Source organism: Lampris incognitus, chromosome 10, assembly GCF_029633865.1.
Source record: "Lampris incognitus isolate fLamInc1 chromosome 10, fLamInc1.hap2, whole genome shotgun sequence".
NCBI classification, from domain to species: domain Eukaryota; kingdom Metazoa; phylum Chordata; class Actinopteri; order Lampriformes; family Lampridae; genus Lampris; species Lampris incognitus.
In genome coordinates this window covers 17620215-17644891 of record NC_079220.1, presented here as the reverse complement: position 1 = coordinate 17644891, position 24677 = coordinate 17620215, and the positions used below count along the sequence as shown (strand labels likewise).

General features: G+C 44.5%; 1 protein-coding gene across 1 annotated transcript in view; it reads right to left on the bottom strand.

Annotated features, from left to right (window-relative positions):
• Positions 1-24677, bottom strand: part of LOC130120009 (multidrug resistance-associated protein 1-like) — a 57224-nt gene that overhangs the window by 10421 nt on the left and 22126 nt on the right. The window contains exons 8-22 of the mRNA XM_056288621.1: positions 22478-22693; positions 21784-21961; positions 20814-20975; positions 20494-20586; positions 19623-19826; positions 17680-17826; positions 14085-14172; positions 12838-13034; positions 12266-12442; positions 11045-11212; positions 8611-8800; positions 6837-6909; positions 4928-5045; positions 2652-2859; positions 1271-1581 (exon numbers count right to left, since the gene is read on the bottom strand). Of these exons, the coding sequence (XP_056144596.1) occupies positions 1271-1581; positions 2652-2859; positions 4928-5045; positions 6837-6909; positions 8611-8800; positions 11045-11212; positions 12266-12442; positions 12838-13034; positions 14085-14172; positions 17680-17826; positions 19623-19826; positions 20494-20586; positions 20814-20975; positions 21784-21961; positions 22478-22693 (2530 nt within the window). The remainder of the gene's footprint in view (positions 1-1270; positions 1582-2651; positions 2860-4927; positions 5046-6836; positions 6910-8610; positions 8801-11044; positions 11213-12265; positions 12443-12837; positions 13035-14084; positions 14173-17679; positions 17827-19622; positions 19827-20493; positions 20587-20813; positions 20976-21783; positions 21962-22477; positions 22694-24677) is intronic.

Genomic DNA, 24677 nt, shown 5'->3' with positions numbered 1-24677 from the left:
GAATAGTTCACTCCACATTAACCAGACTCAGTTATATTCTGATGCCTCAATATGACCAACGTAACCAATAAAACCATCAGTGCAAAGTCAAAGAAGGTTGAATCAGTTCATCTGGATACATTTATTGACAGAGTGATGGAACAAGTGTGTCAATAAACGTTGTATCCAGATGAACCGATTCAACCTTCTTTGATTTTCTTACCTGCATGCATCAAGACATCCGTGAAAAAATTAGATATCACTGTATAATGAGTCCATATGTTTGACTCCAGGTCGGATTTTCCACAAAATCTGACGAAGTGATTTACACACAGATGGGATACATAGCCTCAGTTAGAGATATACATTACCTCATCACTGTATAGCTTACAAACAGCTGTTTTTCCAAAACACCACTAGTCTCTCACTCTTGTCTAATAAACAAATGCATGAGCTACCAGAGGATAGATCTTTGCAACAAGAGACAATGCAAATGCTAAATGAAGTCATTGTTCCGCAAAACACTACCCCTTTTGTCCACAGGGGGCGTGGAGTCAACAACAACCCAAAACTCCGTAGTAGCTCAAAGCAGTGAGGAAGCATTTTTGCTAGTTTATAACTCCTACACTCCTTAGTGGCCCGATGTCTTGATGTAAACATCGGAAGGAGAATTGGAGAGAGTAGGTTTCTGATGAACCTGGGCATAATTTCTTCAATGCAACAAATTAATGAAGCCAACCTAAATTCTCAGTTACAAATTCCCCCTCTCAGGCTAAGTCCATACCACAGCATTGCCAAGCTTTCACACAGGCTATACTGTTTTTCCCCCCCATATTTCCAATTCCTACATTCTCTTTTACTGAAACATACACACAAAAATAAGTAGAATTTAAGTGGGTGTAATGTAATATTATTATTGACAAATTTATCGGCATACCCCTAAGTATCCTCACACCATCAAACAAATTCCCATTATGAGCCCAGTAAAACCATACTGCAAAACTGTTCACATTAGCTATCCTTCCATCAAGCCAACTTTTGTAAAGTCCCGAGTATTCAACTGGTTTTAAGAAAAAGTAATAATCAAGACTACATCAGAAGCAATCAAGAAAAAATGAAGAAGAGTTTAAAAGAATAACCACTAGAGAAATTAGAAAATCCCGTTTCCATCACTCTTAATGCCAGCATATTTGTGACAAGCCGATTTTTCCTAATTAAGTGGATTTTTGCATAAAGTATAGCTTAACGGAAACATGGCTAAAATGTAAGAGAAACAGCACAAAAGTAGTACCTGTATGAAGGCGTAAAGAAGGGTGAGAGGAAGGAGTGCCACCCCTGCAAACGGCGTGGCCATGAGGACGATGATGCAGACTTCCACCAGCTTGAAGACATAGCCCAGCATCATCTTGATACCGTCGGGTATCATGCAGTCGATGGCATCAATCTCCTTGGAGAAGCGGTTCAACAGGTTTCCACTGGGTGTAGACTCAAAGAAGGACATGGGTGAGTGCAGGACATTGTTGAGCAGGTCCACGTGCAGGTGGCGCGAGGCGATGATTCCTCCAAGAGAGATGGCCAATGTCGTTCCAAACATGGCAACACCTGGAGGCCCACAACAAAGGAAAATCTCCATTTAACAATGTGCAGAGTATGCCCAGCAAAAAACTAAAAGTATAAAAGCTATCCAGAGGCTAAATGTTGAATTACAAAGCAACCAGCTGGTCAATGAAGAGATTTTTAAAAAAAATAAGAAATGTAATCATGTCATTATGTCACATATATATGTTGTCTAGTATTGACAATATGGTAAACTCTTCAAATGCCCAAGACAAAACTAACCAGAGACAGCTATCACAATAATTTGAGACAGTATTAACAAGCGGGATGTATCAGCGGCTGTGCTGCTTACAGACAACAAGCAAATGATATATCAACACTAACAAAATACAGGTTAGTGTTGATATTAACATGCCACTCATTCCTAAAATCAAGACAGAGAAACCAAGCAAACACAGTCAAAATCCACTATATCAGTGACATAAACACTGATTACTGTGATTGCTTCATAGTTTACTGAGTTTGCTGGCTCTGTGAGCCAAGTCTTTTGTTTGGGGAATGGCGCAACAAAACAAATACACAAAGAAAAAAATCAGCTGACCTGACTCCTGTGTCCTACCCCTGTGTTGGATCCCCAGATATCTGGAGCTGAAGGGTTGGGTGTGGGGTTGTCCTTTGTTTCACGACACTACCAGTTTGCAACCCCAACTAATACTGACTAACCATATTATGAGGCTTTAGGAAAGTAGACATGTTACAAATTGCCCCTTTAAGCATGCATACAGGCCTGAGTTTTGATTCGTGGGATGCAAATTCCTCCGACCCTCAGCCTTGATCTAGTAATAACCTACTTCTTCCTTGTCAACTTTGTTGGCATCTGCAAAAGTCTCAGTACCTCTGGAGGCTTTCACATGGATGACAGGAGAACATTTCATGCCAGCCCTGATGCACCTCTCCAACGCTTTACCACAGTTAACATTCCTTCCACTTCCACTCAATCCAGCTAGTGGCTTCGAAAATTAACCCCAGTGTGACAGTCGTTTTTGTACACCTATTAAATAGTGTGTGGTGTGGAACTTCGAGACAAGGCAATTACTACCGTACCCTAAACCCACCTTGAGCAAACCCCAGCGCTCCAAACACACCCAGTTTGAGGTCAGTGTCTGTCTGGGTGCCATTGACAATTGGGTCATCAGCCCAAAGGCTCAGCCAGTAATTATAGGACAGAGAGGCCGACTGCTGGAACGCATAGAGTAAGACGATGGGTATGATGAAGGCAAGGCCGATGGTCTTGAAGTACTCTCTGTACATCTCCAACTTCACCTGTGAGGAAGAAAGGAACTACGTAAACATACTTTGCTTTCCATATTAAGAAGAGATGGATGCTGTCACTGCTGTTCAATTACAAATTATCAAATGGTGAACTGTCGTGTTATGCGTCCAATTACACTCTATTGATTGTTTACTTAAAGTCTGCAGGTGGGAATTGTGGGGATATTGCATTTGGTTGTGTGCACGGGTGTGTGTGTTTGTTTGTCCATGACTAATCTCACATAGTACTGGGCCTATCAGCCTGACCTTTTTATTTTTTGCACAGTTATGGCTGTATGATGAAGAATTCTCGTGGTTGCGGTGATGCAAAACATTTGAAAAAAAGTTTGTTCTCACTGCTGCTGCTCCCTCTCTTCATTCACTTTCTAGCTTGCTTGACCAACGCTGCTCTCTGTCGCTGCCCGATAAAGTCAACCTTGTGCATGCGTGACTCACATCTATGGTTGACTTAGATTGGGCAGTGACAGTATCAGAACCTTATCTATTCACGTATGAGTCTTGAAAGTAAACGAGAAGTCGATCATATTTCGCAAGTCAGCAAATCATTCACTGCTGATCTCAGCAGAGGAGAACTGGAAGAACACGGGATGAACCAAAAATAATAACCTCTGTCTTTAATTCAAAATATAATAAAGCTGGGTAAACTGTTTACACTTGTGCATGCTCATTCACATCTACGGTTGACTCAGATCGGGCAACGACATGATCAAAAGAATTTTGATAATTCAAAAATGCGAAAGTTATAAAGGAACAACTTCCTCTAGGTTCTGTGATGGCCTGGCGGCCTGTTCAGGGTGTCTTCCCACCTGCCGCCCAATGACTGCTGGGATAGGCTCCAGCTTCCCTGTGACCCTGAGAGCAGGATAAGCGGTTCGGATAATGGATGGATGGATGGAACTTCCTCTAGGTTGCAGTCAAACCAGGAAGTGTTGCATATTCTTGTCGCCGCCCAATTTGAGTCAACTGTAGATGTGAGTCGCACATGTGTGAGTGTAAAAGGTTTACACAGCTTTATTACATTATGACAATAAGGACAGGGTTAGGGTCAGACCAAAATGGTCGCATAGCAAACCTTTTCTTTTTGGGAAGTGCAAGTTCATTTTAGACTTGGTTGCATTCGTACAAGGGTCCACCTAGGAAGCTGTGTCCACAGACTGACAAGCAAAAAGTTTTTATTAGGTAATTTTTTTTTTTAGCTTGAGCACTGCGCATATTAAAACTTTTTTCCACATTTCCTGTTCAATTGACTTGGGCGCTGCACAAAAGTCTTATAATGGCAGGAAAACCACTTGTTTTTCTGTCCATGTGTGCGTGTCCGCTGCTAATATTTCATACTGCTGGGCCGGTCAGCCTAATAATTTTTGTGCACAGTTATGACTGTAGGATCAAGGACCTCTCATGGTTGCGGTGATTCCAAACCACTGAAGAACCCGTTTTATAATTATGAGACAATTGAATGGTAACTCCACAGCTGCTTTTTCGCTTAAGTCCGAGCACCGGAGAAGGGGAAACATGCTTGGCGGGGATCTGCACTCTACCGAGTGCACTCTTCTAGTTCATTATTATTTTCGCTTATATTGGGTACCTATGAAGGATGTCAAATTTTTCGTACACTTTACATTAACATAAACATAGGCTAAACATACAAGGGTCTCAGAATGTCAGAACCACCCCCTCCATTCAAATTAGAGAAACCTGAGGAATAGGCACAACTCTAGCAACTGTTTCAGTTGACATGCCAAACTAGTAATGGTCCAGCTGTGATGTGTTTACTGGGTACAGATGGAAATTGCTTACTAACAAAAACTAGATAAGCAACTGGACAAATGAGGTAAAATTATATGTGTCCAACCTACACTGTATTGTCTTGACCAGTACAGAAAATAGTTGTTTAAAACACATAAAAACTTTGGACCATGGTCCATTTAAGCGAGATTTTTTTCCAAGATCAAATCAGACACAATCCGAAGATATCTTTACACAGGACTGCAAATGATCCTTTGTAATCTTAACTCTCTGCACCAGAAGCATGTTGGTACAAACACCGCTTTAGACTCACCCTTCCTGTGAGAGCCGTGTCAGCCTCGGTGAGTTTCCCCAGCTCCTCGGCAGTCTGCTCCTGCTCGGTGTCTGTGATGGCCTCCCTGGTCTGCACACTGGCACTACTCATGTCACAACTGCCACATACATACACAGCATCAGTGGGCATGGGTTCAATTTGCCAATAAGGGCAAAAAGTGAAGCACAAGATACACTACATAACCAAAAGTATGTGGACAACCCTTCTAATGAGTGGATTTGGCTATTTTGGCCACATCCATTGCTGGTAGACAAATAAAATCAAGCACACAGCCATGCAGTCTCTACAGGCAAACATTGGCAGTAGAGTGGGTTGCACTGAAGAGCTGTGACTATTGTGGTGACACCATCATAGGATGCCACTGTTCCAACAAGTCAGTTGGTCAGATTTCTGCCCTGCTAGATCTGCCCCAGTCAATTGTAATTCTGTTATTGTGAGGTGGAAATGTCTCAGAGCAACAAAAGTTCAACCGTGAAGTGGTAGAACATGAGCTCACAGAACGGGTCCACCGAGTGCTGAAATATGTAAAAATCATCTGTCCTCAGTTGCAAGACTCACAGCTGAGTTCCAAATTACCTCTGGAAGCAACATCAGCACAAGAACTGTTCGTTTGGGGCATCCGGGTAGCATAGCAGTCTATTCCGTTGCCTACCAACATGGGGATCGGCGGTTCAAATCCCTGTGTTACCTCCAGCTTGGTCGGGTGTCCCTACAGACACAATTGGCCTTGTCTGTGGGTGGGAAGCCGGACGTGGGTATGTGTCCTGGTCTCTGCACAAACGCCTCCTCTGGTCAGTTGGGGCACCTGTTTGCGGGGGGGGGGGGGACTGGGGGGAAATAGAGTGATCCTCCCACGTGCTACGTCCCCCTGGCGAAACTCCTCACTGTCAGGTGAAAAGAAGTGGCTGGCGATGCCACAAGTATTGGAGGAGGCATGTGGTAGTCTGCAGCCCTCCCCGGATCTGCAGAGGGGGTGGGGCAGTGACTGGGATGGCTCAGAGAGCGGGGTGATTGGGCAGGCACAATTGGGGAGAAAAAGGGGACACCCCCCCCCCCCAAAAAAAATGGTTCATCTGGAGCTTCATGAAATGGGTTTCCATGGCTGAACAGCCGCACACAAGCACAAGATCACCATGCACAATGCCAAGTGTTGGCTGAAGTGGTGTAAAGCACACTGCCATTGGCATCTGAAGCAGTGGAAACACATTCTTGGGAGGGATGAATCATACTTTACTATCTGGCAATCTGCCGGACCAATCTGGGTTTGGTGGAAACCAGGAGAGCACTACCTGCCCGAATGCATAGTGCCAACTATAAAGACTGGTGGAGGAGGAATAATGGTCCGGAGCTGTTTTACATGGTTTGCGAGGCCCCTTAGTTCCAGTGAAGGGAAGCCTTAATGCTACAGCATACAATGACATTCAAGAGAATTGCGTGCTTCCAACTTTGAGACAACAGTTTGGGGAAGGACCTTTCTTGTTTCAGCACGATAATGCTCCTGTGCACAAAGTGAAGTTCATAAAGATGTGGTTTGTTGAGTTTGCTGTGGAACAACTTGACTGGCCTGCACAGAGCCCTGACCTCAACCCCATCCAACACTTTTGGGGTGAATTGTAACACCAGCTGTAAACCAGGCTTTCACCCCAACATCAATGCCCGACCTCACTAATGCTCTTGTGGCTGAATGGGAGCAAATCCCTGCAGCCGTACTCTAAAATCTAGTGGAAAGCCTTCCCAGAAGAGTGGAGGCTGTTATAGCAGCAAAAGGGGGACCAACTCCATATTAATTCCCATGGTTTTGGAACGAGATGTTCAACAAGCACATATGGGTTTGATGTTCGGGTGCCCATATATGTTTGGCTATGTAGCGCATGTTTATATGTCATACCTGATGAGTTGCTCCTGAGAAAGATCGATGGAGAAGTCAGTCATACTGAGACGAGAAACAGACCTCCTTGTGCCTGCATAGAAACAGGAGCAACAGTGTTGAAACTTAAGGACATGTAGACCTGTTTTGAAATATTTCAGAGCATCTGAGTTATGACTTTTTTAGTGATTAACATTTTGGCACACTGACAACTGTTACCTCATACATGGAATAAAAATGTTAGCTAATTTTAGCTCTAGACTAGAGATGACATCACATGTTTAATGAGTTTCTGCATCAAAACGAGACTACATGTTAATTCAATATGGTCAAGGTGAGAAAAATTACATAAATTCCAAAATGTGAGGGATTTCCAGTATAAATCTAGCATGATATTTAAAGGTACAATCCTGAAACTGACTGACATCTGTGGTGATATGGGGATATTGCATTGTGTGTGAATGCTGCAAGCCCTAATCTACTACTACTACCACTATTTTTGGCTGCTCCCATTAGGAGTCGCCACAGCAGCTCATCAGTTTACATTTCTTCCTGCCCTCTGCATCTTCCTCTGTCACACCAGCCACCTGCATGTCCTCTCTCACCACACCCATAAACTTCCTCTTTGGCCTTCCTCTTTTCCTCTTCCCTGGCAGCTTCATATCAGAATCAGAATACTTTATTCATCCCTGAGGGGAAATTGGGTAATATTCAGCATCCTTCTCCCAATATACCCAGCATCTCTCCTCCACACATGTTCAATCTTGCCTCTCTTACTTTGTCTCCAAACAGTCCAACCTGAGCTGTCTCTCTAATATACTCATCCCTAATCCTGTCCTTCTTCGTCACTCCCAATGAAAATCTTAGCATCTTCAACTTTGCCACCTCCAGCTCCCCCCCTTTCTTTTCATTAGTGCCACCGTCTCCAAACCACACAACATAGCTGGTCTCACAACCATCTTGTAAACCTTCCCTTTAACTCTTGCTGGTACCCTTCTGTCGCAAATCACTCCTGACACTCTTCTCCACCCACTCCACCCTGCCTGCACTCTCTTCTGCACTCCCCATTACTTTGGACAGTTGATCCCAAGTATTTAAACTCATACACCTTCATCACTTCTACTCCTTGCATCCTCACCATTCCACTGTCCTCCCTCTCATTCACACATATTTATTCCGTCTTGCTCCTACTGACTTTCATTCCTCTTTTTTCCAGTGCATACTTCCACCTCTCCAGGCTCTCCTCAACCTGCACCCTACTCTCACTACAGATCACAATGCCATCCGCGAACATCATAGTCCATGGAGACTCCCATCTGATCTCATCTGCCAACCTGTCCATCACCATTGCAAACAAGAAAGAAGCCCTAATGATGCCTTTGAAATTAAACAGTCACCAGAGCCATCATGTCAAAACTTTCACAACCATGTTGATGCTGGGTTTTTGCAAGTGATGCCGGAGTACCTGCTAAACGTCTTGTACATTTTCCCTGTCATATTTGCTTGTTAAAACTCACCATTACCTCCCTTCTGCATTTAGCAACTACACTGAATAAGTAAATGCAGTGCACCATGTAATTTTTCCCTAAGGATAAGTCCTACCTGACCATAACTAATAAGATAAGCAATCACCACAGTATTTATGACTCGGATATCAGTAGATTAGCAATTGTCTTAAATATGCAAGCAATCTAAAACATCAAAAATGACATTTATCTGCATATAAATGATCAGGATTGTAGCTTTAAGTAATACAAAATGCTCATAAATAAATACGCCACATATGGCAGCTTACTTTTGTCCCTGTGCGTGGAGCCCTCTTTCCGCTCTGCGCTGGCAAAGACGTGAATGAACTCGGCAAAGGCTCCCTTCTTCCCCATCAGTTCGGGGTAGGAGCCCATCTCTGTGATCGCTCCCTCCGCCAGCACCAGGATCAGGTCTGCCTGGGGCAAGTAGCTCAGCCCATGGGTCACCAGCACACGTGTCTGTTTGTTGGCATACACACCAGCAAGCACACATAAACACATGTGTACATACACACATATACAGATTTTTCCCCCCATATACACTGCTCAAAAAAATAAAGGGAACACCTAAAAACACAACATAGACCTCGATGAATGAAATATTTCAGCTGAAAATCTTTATTTATTAGACAGAGGAATGTGTTTAGAGCAAAATAACCTAAGAATGATCAATGGAAATCAAAATCATTAGCCCATTAAGGTCTGGATTCAGAATCATACTCAAAATCAAAGTGGAAAATGAGAACATAGGCTGATCCAACTTCTGTGAAAATTCTTCAAGACGATTCGAAATGAGGCTCAGTAGTGTGTGTGGCCTCCATGTGCCTGTATGCACTCCCTACAACGTCTGGGCATGCTCCTGATGAGACGATGGATGGTCTCCTGAGGGATCTCCTCCCAGACCTAGATCAGGGCATCGGTCAACTCCTGGACAGTCTGTGGTACGACATCGCGTTGGCGGATGGTACGAGACATGATGTCCCAGAGGTGCTCGATTGGATTCAGGTCTGGGGAACGTGCAGGCAGGTCCATAGCATCAATGCCCTCGACATACAGGAACTGCTGACACACTCTGGCCACATGAGGACGAGCATTGTCATGCATGAGCAGGAACCCAGGGCCCACTGCACCAGCATATGGTCTGACAATGGGTCTGAGGATCTCATCCCGGTACCTAATGGCAGTCATGGTACCTCTGGCTAGCACGTAGAGGTCTGTGCGGCCCTCCAAGGATATGCCTCCTCAGACCATCACTGACCCACCGCCAAACCGGTCATGCTGGAGGATGTTGCAGGCAGCAGAACGTTCTCCACAGCGTCTCCAGACTCTCTCACGTCTGTCACATGTGTTCAGTGTGAACCTGCTCTCATCTGTGAAGGGCACAGGGCGCCAATGGCGAATCTGCCAACCAAGATGTTCTCTGGCAAAGGTCAATCGGGCTGCACGGTGTTGGGCTGTGAGCACAGGCCCCAATTGTGGACGTCGGGCCCTCATACCATCCTTATGCATTCTGTTTCTCACTGTTTGAGCAGAAACCTGCACATTAGTGGCCTGATGAAGGTCGTTTTGTAGGGCTCCGGCAGTGCTCCTCCTGTTCCTCCTTGCACAAAGGACCAGATAGCGGTCCTGCTGCGGGGTTGTTGTCCTCCTGCGGCCCCCTCCACGTCTCCTGGTGTACTGGCCTGTCTCCTGGTACCTCCTCCATGCTCTGGACACTGTGCTGGGAGACACATCAAATCTTCTTGCCACAGCACGCATCGATGTGCCATCCTGGATGAGCTGCACTACCTGAGCAACTTCTGTAGGTTGCAGATACCGCCTCATGCCACCTCTAGTGGTGAGGGCACTAGCAAAATGAAAAACTAACCAAAAATCGACCAGAAAAGATGAGGACAGGCAAATGGTCTGTGGCCACCACCTGCAAATCCATTCCTGTTATAGGGGTTGTCTTGCAAATTGTCTAATTTCCACCAGGTGGAAATTAGACAATTTACCAACAGGTGAAATTGATTCACAAATCAGTGTTGCTTCCTAACTGGACAGGTTGATATCTCAAAAGTGTGATTGACTTGGAGCTACATTGCATTGCTTATGTGTTCCCTTTATTTTTTTGAGCAGTGTATATGTAATGAATTAGACACACCAACGTGCACATATTCACACACCCACCCAAACAAACACTTCACTATATGTGGTATCAAAGTTACCATTTCCTAACTCCAGTTTCTTTTCTTTTTTCTTTTTGGATTTTTCCCCCTTTTTCTCACCAATTGTGTCCAGCCAATTACCCCACTCTCCCGAGCCTTCCCGAGTCGCTGCTCCACCCCTCTGCTGATCCGGGGGAGGGCTGCAGACTACCACATGCCTCCTCCGATACATGTGGAGTCACCAGCTGCTTCTTTTCACCTGGCAATGAGAGTTTCGCCAGGGGGACGTAGCACGTGGGAGGATCACGATATTCCCCAAGTTCCCCCTCCCCCCCAAACAGGCGTCAAGGCCAACCAGAGGAGGCGCTAGTGTAGCGACCAGGACACATACCCACATCTGGTTTCCCACCTGCAGACACGGCCAATTGTGTCTGTAGGGATGCCCGACCAAGCCGGAGGTAACACAGGGATTTGAACCGCCGATCCCTGTGTTGGTAGGCAATGGAATAGGCCACTATGCTACCCTGACGCCCTCCAGTTTCTTTTCTATCCTCACCTTGTCTTTGAGGACACCTTTAGGTCCAATGACCCTGTCAAAGATGTGCTGCCCTACATGGGCGTCAACAGCAGACAGCGGGTCATCCAGTAGGTAGACATCAGCCCTCCTAAAAACTGCCCTGGCCAGGCTGACCCTCTGCTTTTGGCCTCCAGAAAGATTCAAACCCTGAAGAGAGAGAGAGAGAGCAAGGAGAATTGGGTGAAGACCTCCGTTTGGATGGCATTTTTATCTTGATTGTACAACACACAGTGGAGTGAAAAAGAAGGAATAAGACAGAAAGAGGGCATTGTGTGAAAGAGTAAAGGTCACTCTCCGCAGAGAAAGTGGGTGAGACTGAAAGTGACACAGACAAATACAAGATACAACTCAGTGGACTTGATGAGTATAAACAATATGGCAGATGTCATCCTTTCTGCATTAGCTTGTAAAGCCAAATGCTTAGATGGCCTTTAAGAAACATTTGAAACTTCATAGTGGTATTCTATAGCCGATATAAATCATTTAACACCATTCATAACAACAATTACTATTCTACCCTTACTTAGACACCATTATTACTGGTGTCTACTATTGTGCCCCTCTTCCACCTACCACTCGAAATTTTATGCTGTTATGGCAACGATATGCCTGTTAGACTGATAATTGGACATGTAAATCTACTTTTTACTTTGATTTTCCTATTCTTTTTTTTTTTCCTCCTTTTTCTCCGCAATTGAACCTGGCAATTCACCCCACTCTCTGAGCCGTCCCGGTCGCTGCTCCACCCCCTCTGCTGATCCAGGGAGGGCTGCAGACTACCACATGCCTCCTCTGATACATGTGGAGTCACCAGCCCTTTCTTTTCACCTGACAGTGAGGAGTTTCGCCAGGGGGACGTGGGAAGATCACACTATTCCCCCCAGTTCCCCCTCCCCCCGAACAGGCACCCTGACCAACCAGAGGAGGTGCTAGTGCAGCAACCAGGACACATACCCACATCTGGCTTCCCACCCACAGACACGGCCATTTGTGTCTGTAGGGACACCTAACCAAGCCAGAGGTAACACGGGGATTCAAACAAGATCCCCATGTTGGTAGGCAATGGAATAGACAGCTATGCTACCCAGACGCCCCCTGATTTTCCTGTTCTGTCAGTGATGGAGGTTTTTGTGTGTATAGTCATCCTTAGACTGGATTTATCGACTATCCACAGAGGCCAGGAGGTTTCTGTGTGTTTACCTTCTCTCCTATCTCAGTGCTGTCTCCAGCAGGCAGGATCTCCAGGTCAGGCAACAGTGCACAAGCCTCCACCACTCGGTGGTACCAGCTCTCCATCTTCTCCTGACCAAACACAATGTTGTCTTTAACGGTCGCATTCTGGATCCACGCCTGCTGGGGCACATAGGCCACTGAACCCTGTGAAAGAGCACGAATGGTCATATGCAATGGCACAGTATTGATAAAGTTCCGATGATGAAATCTCAGTATCTAAAATTAACATCTAACGTCACACTGAAACATTTCTAACCTTAAAAAGTGCTCACCTCACAAGACATGACATGAGCAATTTGTGAACCTTGAACTAAACCCTGGATTCCAAATGACCCAAATTAACATACCTGATCTGTGGGTTGACAAAACACACACAAAAGTGCAACAATCAAAGTGCAGTGAACATGGGTTAATGCTCAATTCGAAACTTGAAAAATCAGTCAAAAAAAATCCGTCCTAGATACTTGTGTTGAAAAGAAAGTTGCAGATTTGCATAGGCAGAACATGTTTTTTCTCTTTTCATTCAAGAGAGATTTTACCTTGATGGCGACATGGCCACTCCTCTTCTCAGTCTCCCCAAGCATGGCAGAAAGCAGAGAGGACTTCCCTGAGCCAACATGGCCGACCACAGCTACCAGTGAGCCCTTCTTCACGCGCACATTGATCCTCCGTAGGCATGGTGGCCCCTCCCTGGACCATGCAAAGGTACCCCCTTCTATCACCACTCCATCTCCATCTAGGGGAGGGTTGAGAGAGAGAGAGAGAGAGAGAGAGAGAGAGAGAGAGAGAGAGAGAGAGAGAGAGAGAGAGAGAATTTACAAAATTTGCATATTTTTTTTTTAGTAATTCAAATGGCTCCAAAAATCCCTCATAATCTCCCCCTATATTTAGTAAGTGCAATATATGACCCCCCCTCCCTTTTCTCCCCAATTGCATCTGGCCAATCACCCCACTCCCCCAAGTCGTCCTGATCTCTGTTCCACCCCCTCTGCCGACGATCCAGGGAGGGCTGCAGACTACCACATGCCTCCTCCGATGTGGAGTCGCCAGCCGCTTCTTTTCACCTGACAGTGAGGAGTTTCGCCAGGGGGACGTAGCACGTGGGAGGATCATGCTATTCCCCCAGTTCCCCCTCCCCTCCGAACAGGCGCCCCAACCGACCAGAGGAGGTGCTAGTGCGGCAGCCAGGACACATACCCACATCTGGCTTCCCACCCGCAGACATGACCAATTGCGTCTGTAGGGACACACATATCAAATTTTTTTGACAACTCTCACTTATATGCTACAAAAAAACAAACAAACCATGAGCAGCAATTCAACTTTTCTAAGAAAATAATAGATTGAATCCTAAACACAGTCAATATTCAGAGAAATCTCACAGATACGACGTGTTGAAGGATGCATATAGGTACAATGCAAAGCCAAGGCACAATCAAGTCCAAGGGAGTCATGCAAACCTAAACCAAATCTAACTTTGTGGTTTAAGTGAGAGTCAGTCAGATTAAAAGAGCCACATTTCACTGCAACCTTTAAAGAAAACAGTTTTAAAAACCATTTAGCTCCCACCATTTGAGATATAGTGGTCAATATTTGAAGCTGTTGTCCAGTAAAGTGCAAAAGTGCTGTGTACTTTAAATAGTTCAAAATGTCCTTTCTGATAGATTACAACAGCACCAACTTTACATGTAAGAGAATTCAAATTCTTTGTGTGTGTGTGTGTGTGTGTGTGTGTGTGTGTGTGTGTGGGTGTGTGTGGGTGTGTGTGTGTGTGTTTTGTTCCTACCCGGACTGTAAGGGACTCGCTCCACGTTGTCTAGCTTTAGCTCATCCTGGCAGAGGAACTTTCCAAGACGTTTCAGGGAGACGATGGCCTGGGCCAAGACAAACTATTACTCTTCTGACAGCTCTACATAAATCAGGTTAGACAATTGCTTGAAACAGCATATAAACGATGTCTGTAATTATCTTCACATCCAAAAAGCCAAGGGGGTATGTGTGGCAAAACCACTGTCAGTGAAATTATCTTGTTGTAGCAAGACCAATATATTATGAAAGATGATGTAAGACGGTGACAGATGTACTCATCGCTGAATGCGGGGGGGGGGGGGTAAGAGTATATCTGTTGCCATCCTTAAAATTGTGCACATTGCCATTGAAACTCTAGTTAATGCTCAGGGCAATTTGCATATGAAACTGATCGTTTTTGGTCATTATGCCATTATAATGTTTATAAGGGTGGGGATACCTGCAGTCAGTTGAGACTGAAGAGGTCACTTAGATGAGTGATGAAACATTTCTCTCTCAATAAACCTAGTGTCCCGATGATGATTCCACTTTTTGTGATGCGACTACTGCATTTTATACAATTTGTCTAGTGAATGAATGAACCAGTAGTCATAAGTTCAGTCACTGGCTAAATCCTTGCAAGCTGCTGGATCATATGGTCTGTCACTACTACTACTACTACTTTCGGCTGCTCCTGTTAGGGGTTGCCAGAGCGGATCATCCGTTTCCATTTCTTCCTGTCGTCTGCATCTTCTTCTGTCACACCAGCCACCTGCATGTCCTCTCTCACCACATCCATAAACTTCCTCTTTGGCCTTTTTCTTTTTCTCTCCCCTGGCAGCTCCATATTAAGCATCCTTCTCCCAATATACCCAGTATCTCTCCTCAACACATGTTCAATCTTGCCTCTCTTACTTTGTCTCCAAACCATGCAACCTGAGCTGTCCCTCTAATATACTCATTCCTAATCCTGTCCTTCTTCGCCACTCCCAATGAAAATCTTAGCATCTTCAACTCTGCCACCTCCAGCACCACCCCCTGTCCTTTCATCAGCACCACTGTCTCCAAACCATATAACATAGCTGGTCTCACAACCATCTTTTAAACCTTCCCTTTAACTCTTGCTGGTACCTTTCTGTTGCAAATCACTCCTGACACTCTTCTCCACCCACTCCACCCTGCCTGCACTGTCTTCTTCACCTCTCTTCTGCACTCCCTGTTACTTTGGACAGTTGACCCCAAGTATTTAAACTCAAATACCTTCATCACCTCTACTCCTTGCATCCTTACCATACCACTGTCCTCCCTCTCATTCACGCATAGGTATTTCGTCTTGCTCCTACTGACTTTCATTCCTCTTCTCTCCAGTGCATACCTCCACCTCTCCAGGCTTTCCTCAACCTGCACCCTACTTTCGCTACAGATCACAATGGCATCCGCAAACATCATAGTCCACTGAGACTCCTGCCTGATCTCGTCCGTCAACCTGTCCATCACCATTGCAAACAAGAAAGGGCTCAGAGCTGATCCTTGTTGTAATCCCACCTCCACCTTGAACCCATCTGTCATTCCAACTGCACACCTCACCACTGTCACACTTCTGTCATACATATCCTGCACCACTCCTACATACTTCTCTGCAACTCCTGACTTCCTTGTACAATACCACACCTCCTCTCTCAGCACCCTGTCATATGCTTTCTCTAAATCTACAAAGACAGAATGTAACTCCTTCTGGCCTTCTCTATACTTCTCAATCAACATTCTCAAAGCAAACATCATATCTGTAGTACTCTTTCATGGCATGAAACCATACTGCTGCTCAGTATGCATCATATGGTCAGTTACTCACAAAGCAAAACCCTAAAATGAATTCACTCAATATATGTAGCTAAGTTGTGACATGTGGTGCTCAGTTCGCCATTGTGGCGAGGTAGGGCGCAGACTAGCTGTCTCGAATTAGCCTCATTAACTCGGGATAGATTAACTAGTGTCCACAGAGACAGGAACAGAATGAGAATCAGAACCACACAGCTCTCTCTTATACAGACGCTACAGATGTCTTGTTTTGAATTGACGTTTTTGGTGTTTTAAATTGTGTTTTAATAATCGAGCCATTGAACGCTCAACTACCATCTTTGTTTGTGTCTCTACTTGATAAACCCTTGCCACAGTCATGTTAGATTTAATTTGCCAGATGAGTTGCATGTGGCCTGCAGAGATGATCAATTTCTAAAAAGTGAGTTAAATGAATTGCTTCAGAATCGACTTTACTCTTGCGCGGTCTGAAAGAGCCAAGTCTGTTTATAAGAGTCAGATTTCCAACCACTATCAATCGGTGCTGATGTGCTCAGGCCTTGAGATTTTTTTTCTTGTTCCCTCTGGGTCACTTTTGTTGTGGCAATCTATACACCTCTATGCTGATGATGGCACCCTATACCAAACATTCAGATCCAGAAACTTATAGAGTCTAGACCACTAAGAAAGTTATGCTTACATAAAGGGTTGGGTTTCTCATCAATTCTTCAAATCTTAATGAAGAAAAATTGAAGATAGTACATTTTGGCCCCCCATATAACCATAACTGATTCAAAATGAACTTGGCAATCTTTTAAGTCACCTGCAACAAATGTAGGAGTTATCTTTGATGCTGACTTTATCTTTTCGGTTCAGATAGTGGTACAGTCATGTTTTGCTCAATTCAACACATTCCTTACCAGGGGTTTGTACTACTCCCTCCTGGCCCATCAACATACAAATACATACATGAACCAAGGTTTGTGCCCAACCCCTTCCTTCACCCTTCCACTATCCACGGTCTTTATCCTGCATGTGTACACACATGCATATGTATAGTAAATTCACTGGTCTGTTCCCCTAACTGTAGTATTAGGGATTTGTCCTTGAATTTCCTGCTGTTAATGTGCGTAACTTCATTTCATGTACACATATTATATTAATCTTTTAAAATCTATAAGTTTTTTGATACCAACTGTTAGGCTAGCACAGAGAACAACCAGTAATGGAAACCCTGTAGTGGTTCTTTTTAAACAAACTGACATCCTTTTTGGAGAGGGATCTTCCTGTCATAATCCCCCCCCCCCCCGCTTTTTTTTCTCCCCAGTTGTAGTCAGCCAATTACCCCACTCTTCCAAACTGTCCCGGTCGCTGCTCCACCCCCTCTGCCGATCCCGGGAGGGCTGCAGACTACCGCATATCTCCTCCAATTCACATGGAGTCACCAGTTGCTTCTTTTCACCTAACAGTGAGGAGTTTCACCAGGGGGACGTAGCACGTGGGAGGATCACGCTATTCCCCCCAATTCTCCCTCCCCCTCGAACAGGCATCCTGACCCACCAGAGGAGGCGCTAGTGCAGTGACAAGGACACATACCACATCCGGCTTCCCACCCGCAGACATGGCCAATTGTGTCTGTAGGGACAGCCGACCAAGCCGGAGGTAACATGGAGATTCGATCCGGCGATCTCTGAGTTGGCAGGCAATGGAAAAGACCACTACGCTACCTGGAGGCCCACCTTCCTGTTATAATAAGAACATCTTTCTTACAGTGATGACATCATTCATCATCTGACCTGCATGGTTGTGCTCATGGCAAAAGGCAGCTGACTCAGTGGTGTCTTCAGGATGTTTATGAGTGCCATGGACACAAAGACTTTCTGGGCATCCAGGACATTCTTGTCATCAATCAGCACATAAACACCAAACATGGTGAATGCTATCTACAGGGGACACAAAATGCAACAACCTTTTACTAAATTGATCACAGGTTTAAAGTAATATTACAAAGTCTCAAATCTTTTTTTTTCTTTTTTTTTCACCACTCATTGAAGACAAGGTTTTCATGTCATGTCTAATTCATCCACTATGGCATTTTTTACAGTTGCATGTTTGGTGATTCTCAATGAATAAGTTAATGGTTGTGAAAGAGTTGCGATGGAATGACTTTGAGCAACACAATCATGACCCTCTAATCAAGTGACTTTAAAATAGCATTACACTGACCTTGTTTCCATGATATATCAGTTGTATGATATTACATGTATATAAGACATATCTTAACATACCAGGATATGGTTGATACCACTGTCGCTATAATGGAAAAGTAACGCACATCAAGGGTTGTAGTGAGGTGCTGATCACTGGAAGTAGATTTGCAAGTAGGAAAAAAGTGTTGCACACTCTAGCTCCATATGCACTTCTCTTTTGTCACTTCTCTTTTATTTAGATGATGTTTCCGCCCTCAGGCCTTCCTCAAGATCAATAATAATAGTAGGACACAGGCACTGGTATGTTATGTAGGCCACAACCTAGTAACACATCTGATGGTAATTAGACAATCATGTTCCACCATGAGGGTAAGAAAAACAATCAAGAGGCCTTGTTTTTCCCACCCTAATGTTCGAACATGATTGTCTAATCACCATCAGATGTGTTACTAGGTTGTGGACTACATAACATACCAGTGTCTATGTCCTGCTATTATTATCTCTGCCAAGCGGTAGCCTGGAGGGGACTATGTGTTTGGTTGCACGTGTGTGCGGGTTTGTGTCCCTGACATCTTACATTCAGGATCACATTTCAGACGAAAGGCCAGTTAATTGGGGACAGCTTGTCCAATTGGGGACAAAAGCCATCCCCAATTACACCCCAGTGTGTGTGGTTGTCTGTCCACTGCCAATATCGCAAACTACTGGAGCTATCAGCCTAAAATGTATTGTACAAAATTATGACTGTATGACGAAGAACCTCTTGTGGGTGCAGTGATTAAAAACCTTTGAAAAATGTTTGTTCTCGCTATCGCCACTTGATCTCTTCATTCTCTCTCTAGATCGCTTGACCAACGCTGCTCTCTGAAGCTGCCCGCTCCGACTTAACTCTGCACATTCACAAGTTACATCTACGGTTGAGTTAGATTGGGCAGTGAAATGATCAAAACCAAAACATCATGTATTTGGGTATGAGTCTTGAAAGGAAATGAGAAGTTGATCGTATTTCACAAGGCAGCAAATCATTCATTGTGATCTCAACGCAGGACAACTAGAGGAACACTGGATGAACCAAAAATAATTCACCTTATTCACCTTGCCACCATGCGGAAATTCCACAGTCTCCAATGTTAAAACTCTGCTATAAAACTACAATTTCAAGAGTAGGATTAATCACAGTCACAGCTGGAAATCATCTCTGTAGCTACAATAAAACATTTCTCATGGCTGAGCTATGTTTTCCTACGGTTGTATCATGAATGAAAGTCAATCAGCAGAGCAGCCATTTACCTTCATTTCATATCATGAAAACCGCGATGGTTAAACACATTTGATGTCTTTTAATAAGGGCTTTGAAATTGTGATAACCTGAGATCTGCACTCTACTGAGTGCACTCCTCTAGTTGTTGATCTTGAAGAAGGCCTGAGGGCCGAAACATTATCTCAGTAAAAGAGAAATAATGAAAGAGAATTGTATATGGAGCCAGAGTTTGCCACACTTTTTTCCTACTTGGATGCCACTGTCTCACCAGAAAGGTGGAGGAGTTGAAGGAGGCGAGGGAGACTGAGTAGAGGATCTGGGACTTTTTTAGGGCAAGGAGTTCCCTCTCTCTCAGCCCCTGTATCCGGCTTAGGAAGACTGGTTCCCAGCCATAAAACTTAAGGATCTTGATGCCATTCAGGATCTCATTCATTAGCTTGATGCGTCCATCCATGAACATCATCTGGACCTCCTAAGAGCAGAACAGGGGCATTTCCAGGTATAGCATAGGGGGAGTTATAATTAGTGCTCATGAAAGAGGACAGTTTGAATGAATACTGTTGGTATGTGATTCACTCACTGTGTATTCAGTAAAGTCAGGCTACGGTGAACAATAACTGAGGTCTACAACGTTTTGGAACATAAACAATTGCAACTATCTATACTGTACAAGTGCAGGTTTAACTAGTAAACGAGCAATTTATGAGATGACAAAGGATACTAAATATTATAGAACTTTTAAAACAGCACACAATTATTTAGCATTCTAGAGGGAAAATGGTGCCATGAAGTATACAGATTTGTGCATCAACACAACAGCAAAAGTCCTGTACAACAACCCACTTACCCAACCTGTGAAAGATGGCAAAAAATACTTAATTGACCCTGTATTTGAGGGTTCAAATAAGAGAACAAGTACAGATGCTGTACTGGTCTAATGGCTTCTTGAATAAGATGAACACTAAGAGCACTGAAACAACAGACCTGAAGATGCAAACACTAAATAAAACATGTGGTATTGGCTCTTCATGTATTTGTATTGTACTGTATTATTTGTGTACCTGTGCCTCCATGTGTTGGTCTATATGTTCATGAGTACTTGTGTCTGTATATTTACAGATGCACATGAATTCCCTCACCTGCAGTTTACTCCTCATTTTGGCGATGAAGCCATTGAGAGGAAAAATGAGGATGACAGTAGCAATGCCAGCTAAGGCGGAGGGGCCAAGACGCTATGAAATGGACAAAGAAAGAGAGAAGAGACAGAAGAGATTATTGGAGGGAAATCTGAAGGCTAAGTGAAGATCAAGAATCAGACAATCCCTGCTATTCCATTGAGGCAAATTACAATAGTAGTGCGAAGGGGACCATATAGACATTTCTTATTTGTTGCTTAAGCATGAGGATGTAAAGTTGTGCAGATTTGCTCAGATGTGTATCATTCCTGTATTTTCACTACCTGCCAGAGAAAGTAGAGACAGAGGGCAATCTCTATGGGTGCCAACCACACAGCATTGAAGTATACCACAAAGTCCATGAGCTTCTGGGTATCAGCCGACACCAGGTTGACAATCTGTCCCACCGTACACTGACGGCGCGCCGTGTTGTTGATGACTAGAGACTAGGGGAACATTTCATGCAAAAGTTACAAAATACTGTTAGTTTGTGTGCTCTTAAGGTTGCTAATCAGAACCGATGTATTGATATGCTGCGTAGATGCTAAATATATGGATAGATAATGTACTTTATGTCTGTCTCACATGGTTCCTCTTCCTTCCTTCCTTCCTTCCTTCCTTCCTTCCTTCCTTCCTTCCTTCCTTCCTTCCTTCCTTCCTTCCTTCTTTCATTTAACATTTCACTCCCTCCTTCCTTACCTCCTCTTAGACGAACCATGGAGGCATAGCCGAATAGTTACAGCATATATCACATGGCCACATGGTCGCAATGTCATCGGTTTGAAACCAGCCGGCAACATTTGATACATGCCATCCCCTCTCTACCTCCCTGTCTATCTATACCAGGGGTGGCTAACCATGTGCCATGGAGAGCCATGTGTCTGCAGGTTTTCATTCCAGCCGGACTCCACACCAGGTGATTTCACTGATTAGCAGCCCTTCAACCAAAAGAGGAAGAATGTATCAGTGAAATCACCTGGTGTGGAGTCGGGTTGGAATGAAAACCTGCATACACATGGCTCTCCATGGCACATGGTTAGCCACCAATGGTCTATACTGTTGCTGTTGAATAAAGCAGAAAAAAAGACTGTGACTTAGGTCTACACAAGTAAACTCGACTTTACCTGACAATCCATCATTCTTTCCTTTCCTTCCCTTTGACTTCTCTCCTTCGTTCCAGTCCTTTCACATTTTCATTATGCTTTCCCTTTCTTTTGCCTAAAGCCTAGATAGATGTAATCCAACTCTCCCTACCTTCCTGTAAACCAGGCCCATGACAGCGGTTTTGACTCTCATGCCCACAGTGAAACACGAGTACATGTATTGGTGGCTGAAGAGAGATTGCAGGCAGGACATCAGGAACATGAGGAAGGCGTACAGATAGCCCTTCCACAAGAGATCATTCTCCTCTTGCATGAAGCCTAGCAGCAGGCTGTATATGGAAAGAGAGGGGAGAAGAAAATGGATGCTAATTTTCACATTAGCATAGACACATACTCAATGTTTTATATTCATCAAATTTCTGGGTGCAAGGTTTGTAGTTTGCATGACTTCTCCTCACAACTGCACCCAAGGCAACAAAATGATAAGTGCTATAGTATTACAACAAACATGCTGTCAGAGTACTTTTTTTGCCCATTGCCAAACATTAGTGACATTGAGATTTACTTGTGGGACACAGCCAACTGGCCAACATCACTGCAGTATTTCATTACACCTATTAGGTCTATAATGACATCAATTGTAAAGATATTGCGTGCACACACACACACACACGCACGCACGCACGCACGCACGCACGCACGCACGCACGCACGCACGCACGCACGCACACACACACACACACACACACACACACACACACACACACACACACACATATATATATATATATATACACAAACATACAGTTTGGAATTTTCAGATTTATCGGCCGTAATCCACTGACCTGAGCACCTGTGGTATGGTGAACATGAAGGCATCATGGATGATCAGGCAGAAGGTGCCACAGAGGAAATAAGGTCCAAAGGTTCGTGCCAAGGTGCGGAGAAGACAGAGGCCAGAGCTCTGCTCCTGTCTTAGTTTCCTTAGGAGTTGTGTCTGCTCCGTCAGCCTGGTGGTCCCTGTGGAGCTCCAGGAGGCCCCGCTCATGCTATGCTCCTTCCTAGGACATGAGAGTGACATGGTAAACCAGTACATGCAGGCCTCTCAAAAGAACAGAAGGTATCACGATTGGCAATAGGAATGGTTATGTAAGACTGAGGAAAAATATTGATTTCACCGAGTTATCATTATAACCTGTGCCAAATGACAAGACCAACAGTAGCTTTCAAAGTGTTAATCCCAATTTGAAGAAAATATTTTAAAAATTGAAATTATAAGATACAAATTTGGTGCATTTCCATTATTTAGTTTAAAAAAAAAATTAAACAACACCACAGGCAAAAAATGGGGGAGGGTGTATAGGAATCACTTATTACTTGAAAATTGTGTTTCCATCTCTCTTTCTTACATAATCTTTGAACACTACAGTTTTTGGAGGTGCAGAGGTTGTGGGGAGAGTTTGCGGTTGCCCTTGAGTCCACTGCCAGACCATATTGATATTATATCCAGCTTATCTACTGTAGCATTTTTGCTTACAGAGCAGTGTGACTAGACATCGTCTAAAGGTGTGTGTGTGTGTGTGTGGGGGGGGGGGTTACAAATTCATTCATTCATTATTCAAACAGCTTAGCCTTCCTCAGGGTTGCAGGGATGCTGGAGCCTATCCCATCAGTTATTGGGTGGCAGGCAGGGAGACAACCTGGACAGGCCGCCAGTCCATGACAGGGGTGACACACACACACACACACACACAGTCACACCTAGGGACAATTTAGTACAGCCAAGTCACCTGACCTGCATGTCTTTGGACTGTGGGAGGAAACTGGAGCACCCAGAGGAAACCCATGCAGACACGGGGAGAACATGCAAACTCCACACAGAGGACGACTCGGGACGACCCCCAAGGTTGGACTACCCCGGAGCTCGAACCCAGGATCTTCTTGCTGTGAGGCCACCGCACTAACCACTATATATATATATATATATATATATATATATATATATATATATATATATATATATATATATATCAACACAGATACAGGGGGGAAAAAAAGTTTTAATGCATAGCAGTACGGGCCTGTTTCGTGCGTGTCCTGGTGAGACCCAGGACGAGCCAGGCCCGGAGTCAACCCACAGTGCCCAGAACCTCCAGCTGAGGTCACTGAGATCAACAGCCACCCCAGAAACTCCTTCAGTGATGCAACCAGGGAGTAAGATCTGGAAATCTGCAAGTCCTTGATAAATTCACCGGCACCAACCCTGGAGTTTGATGAGAAGGGGCCTAGCTTGAAGGAGCTCCAGGAGGTGGTCAAAAGGCAAGAGCAAGCTCAGCCCCGGAACCAAGTAGGGTACCCTACAAAGTTTATAAGAACTGCCCAAGGCCAGTCCACAGGTTCTAGAGGATCGTAAATTTGATCTGGAGAAGGACCAAGGTTGCTCATCAGTGGAGGTATATGGGAGGGTTGTGGATTCCGAAGGAGGAGTCAAAAAACAATAATCAGTTCAGAACCATCTCACTTCTCAATGTTGAAAGAAAGATATTCTTCAGCATTGTTGCCAGGTGTCTGCCAGACAACCTTCTGAAGAACCCCTACATCAACATTTCTAAAAAGAGGGTTCCTGAAGGTACTGGATCATCTGGAGCACACAGGCATGGTCACCCAACTGATCACAGAGGCCAGGGAGAACAAGGTTGATGTAGTTGTGCTGTGGTTGGACCTCGCAAACACTTATGGATCCATACACTACAAGCTGGTGGCACTGAACCGGCACCACATCCCAGGCAAGTTCAGGGACCACATACTGGACTACTACATCAGCTTCAGCCTAAGGGTCTCCTCTGGATCCACAACATCAGAATGGCACATGCTTGAAAAGGGAATCATCACTGGATGCACCATTTCAGTGATCCTATTTGCGCTTGCCATGAACATGCTAGAGATGTCTGCTGAGGTTGAGTGTAGAGGCCCACTCACCAAGTCTGGCATTTGTCAACGGTTTATCAGGGCCTTTATCAATGACCTGACATGATCTCCACAGTT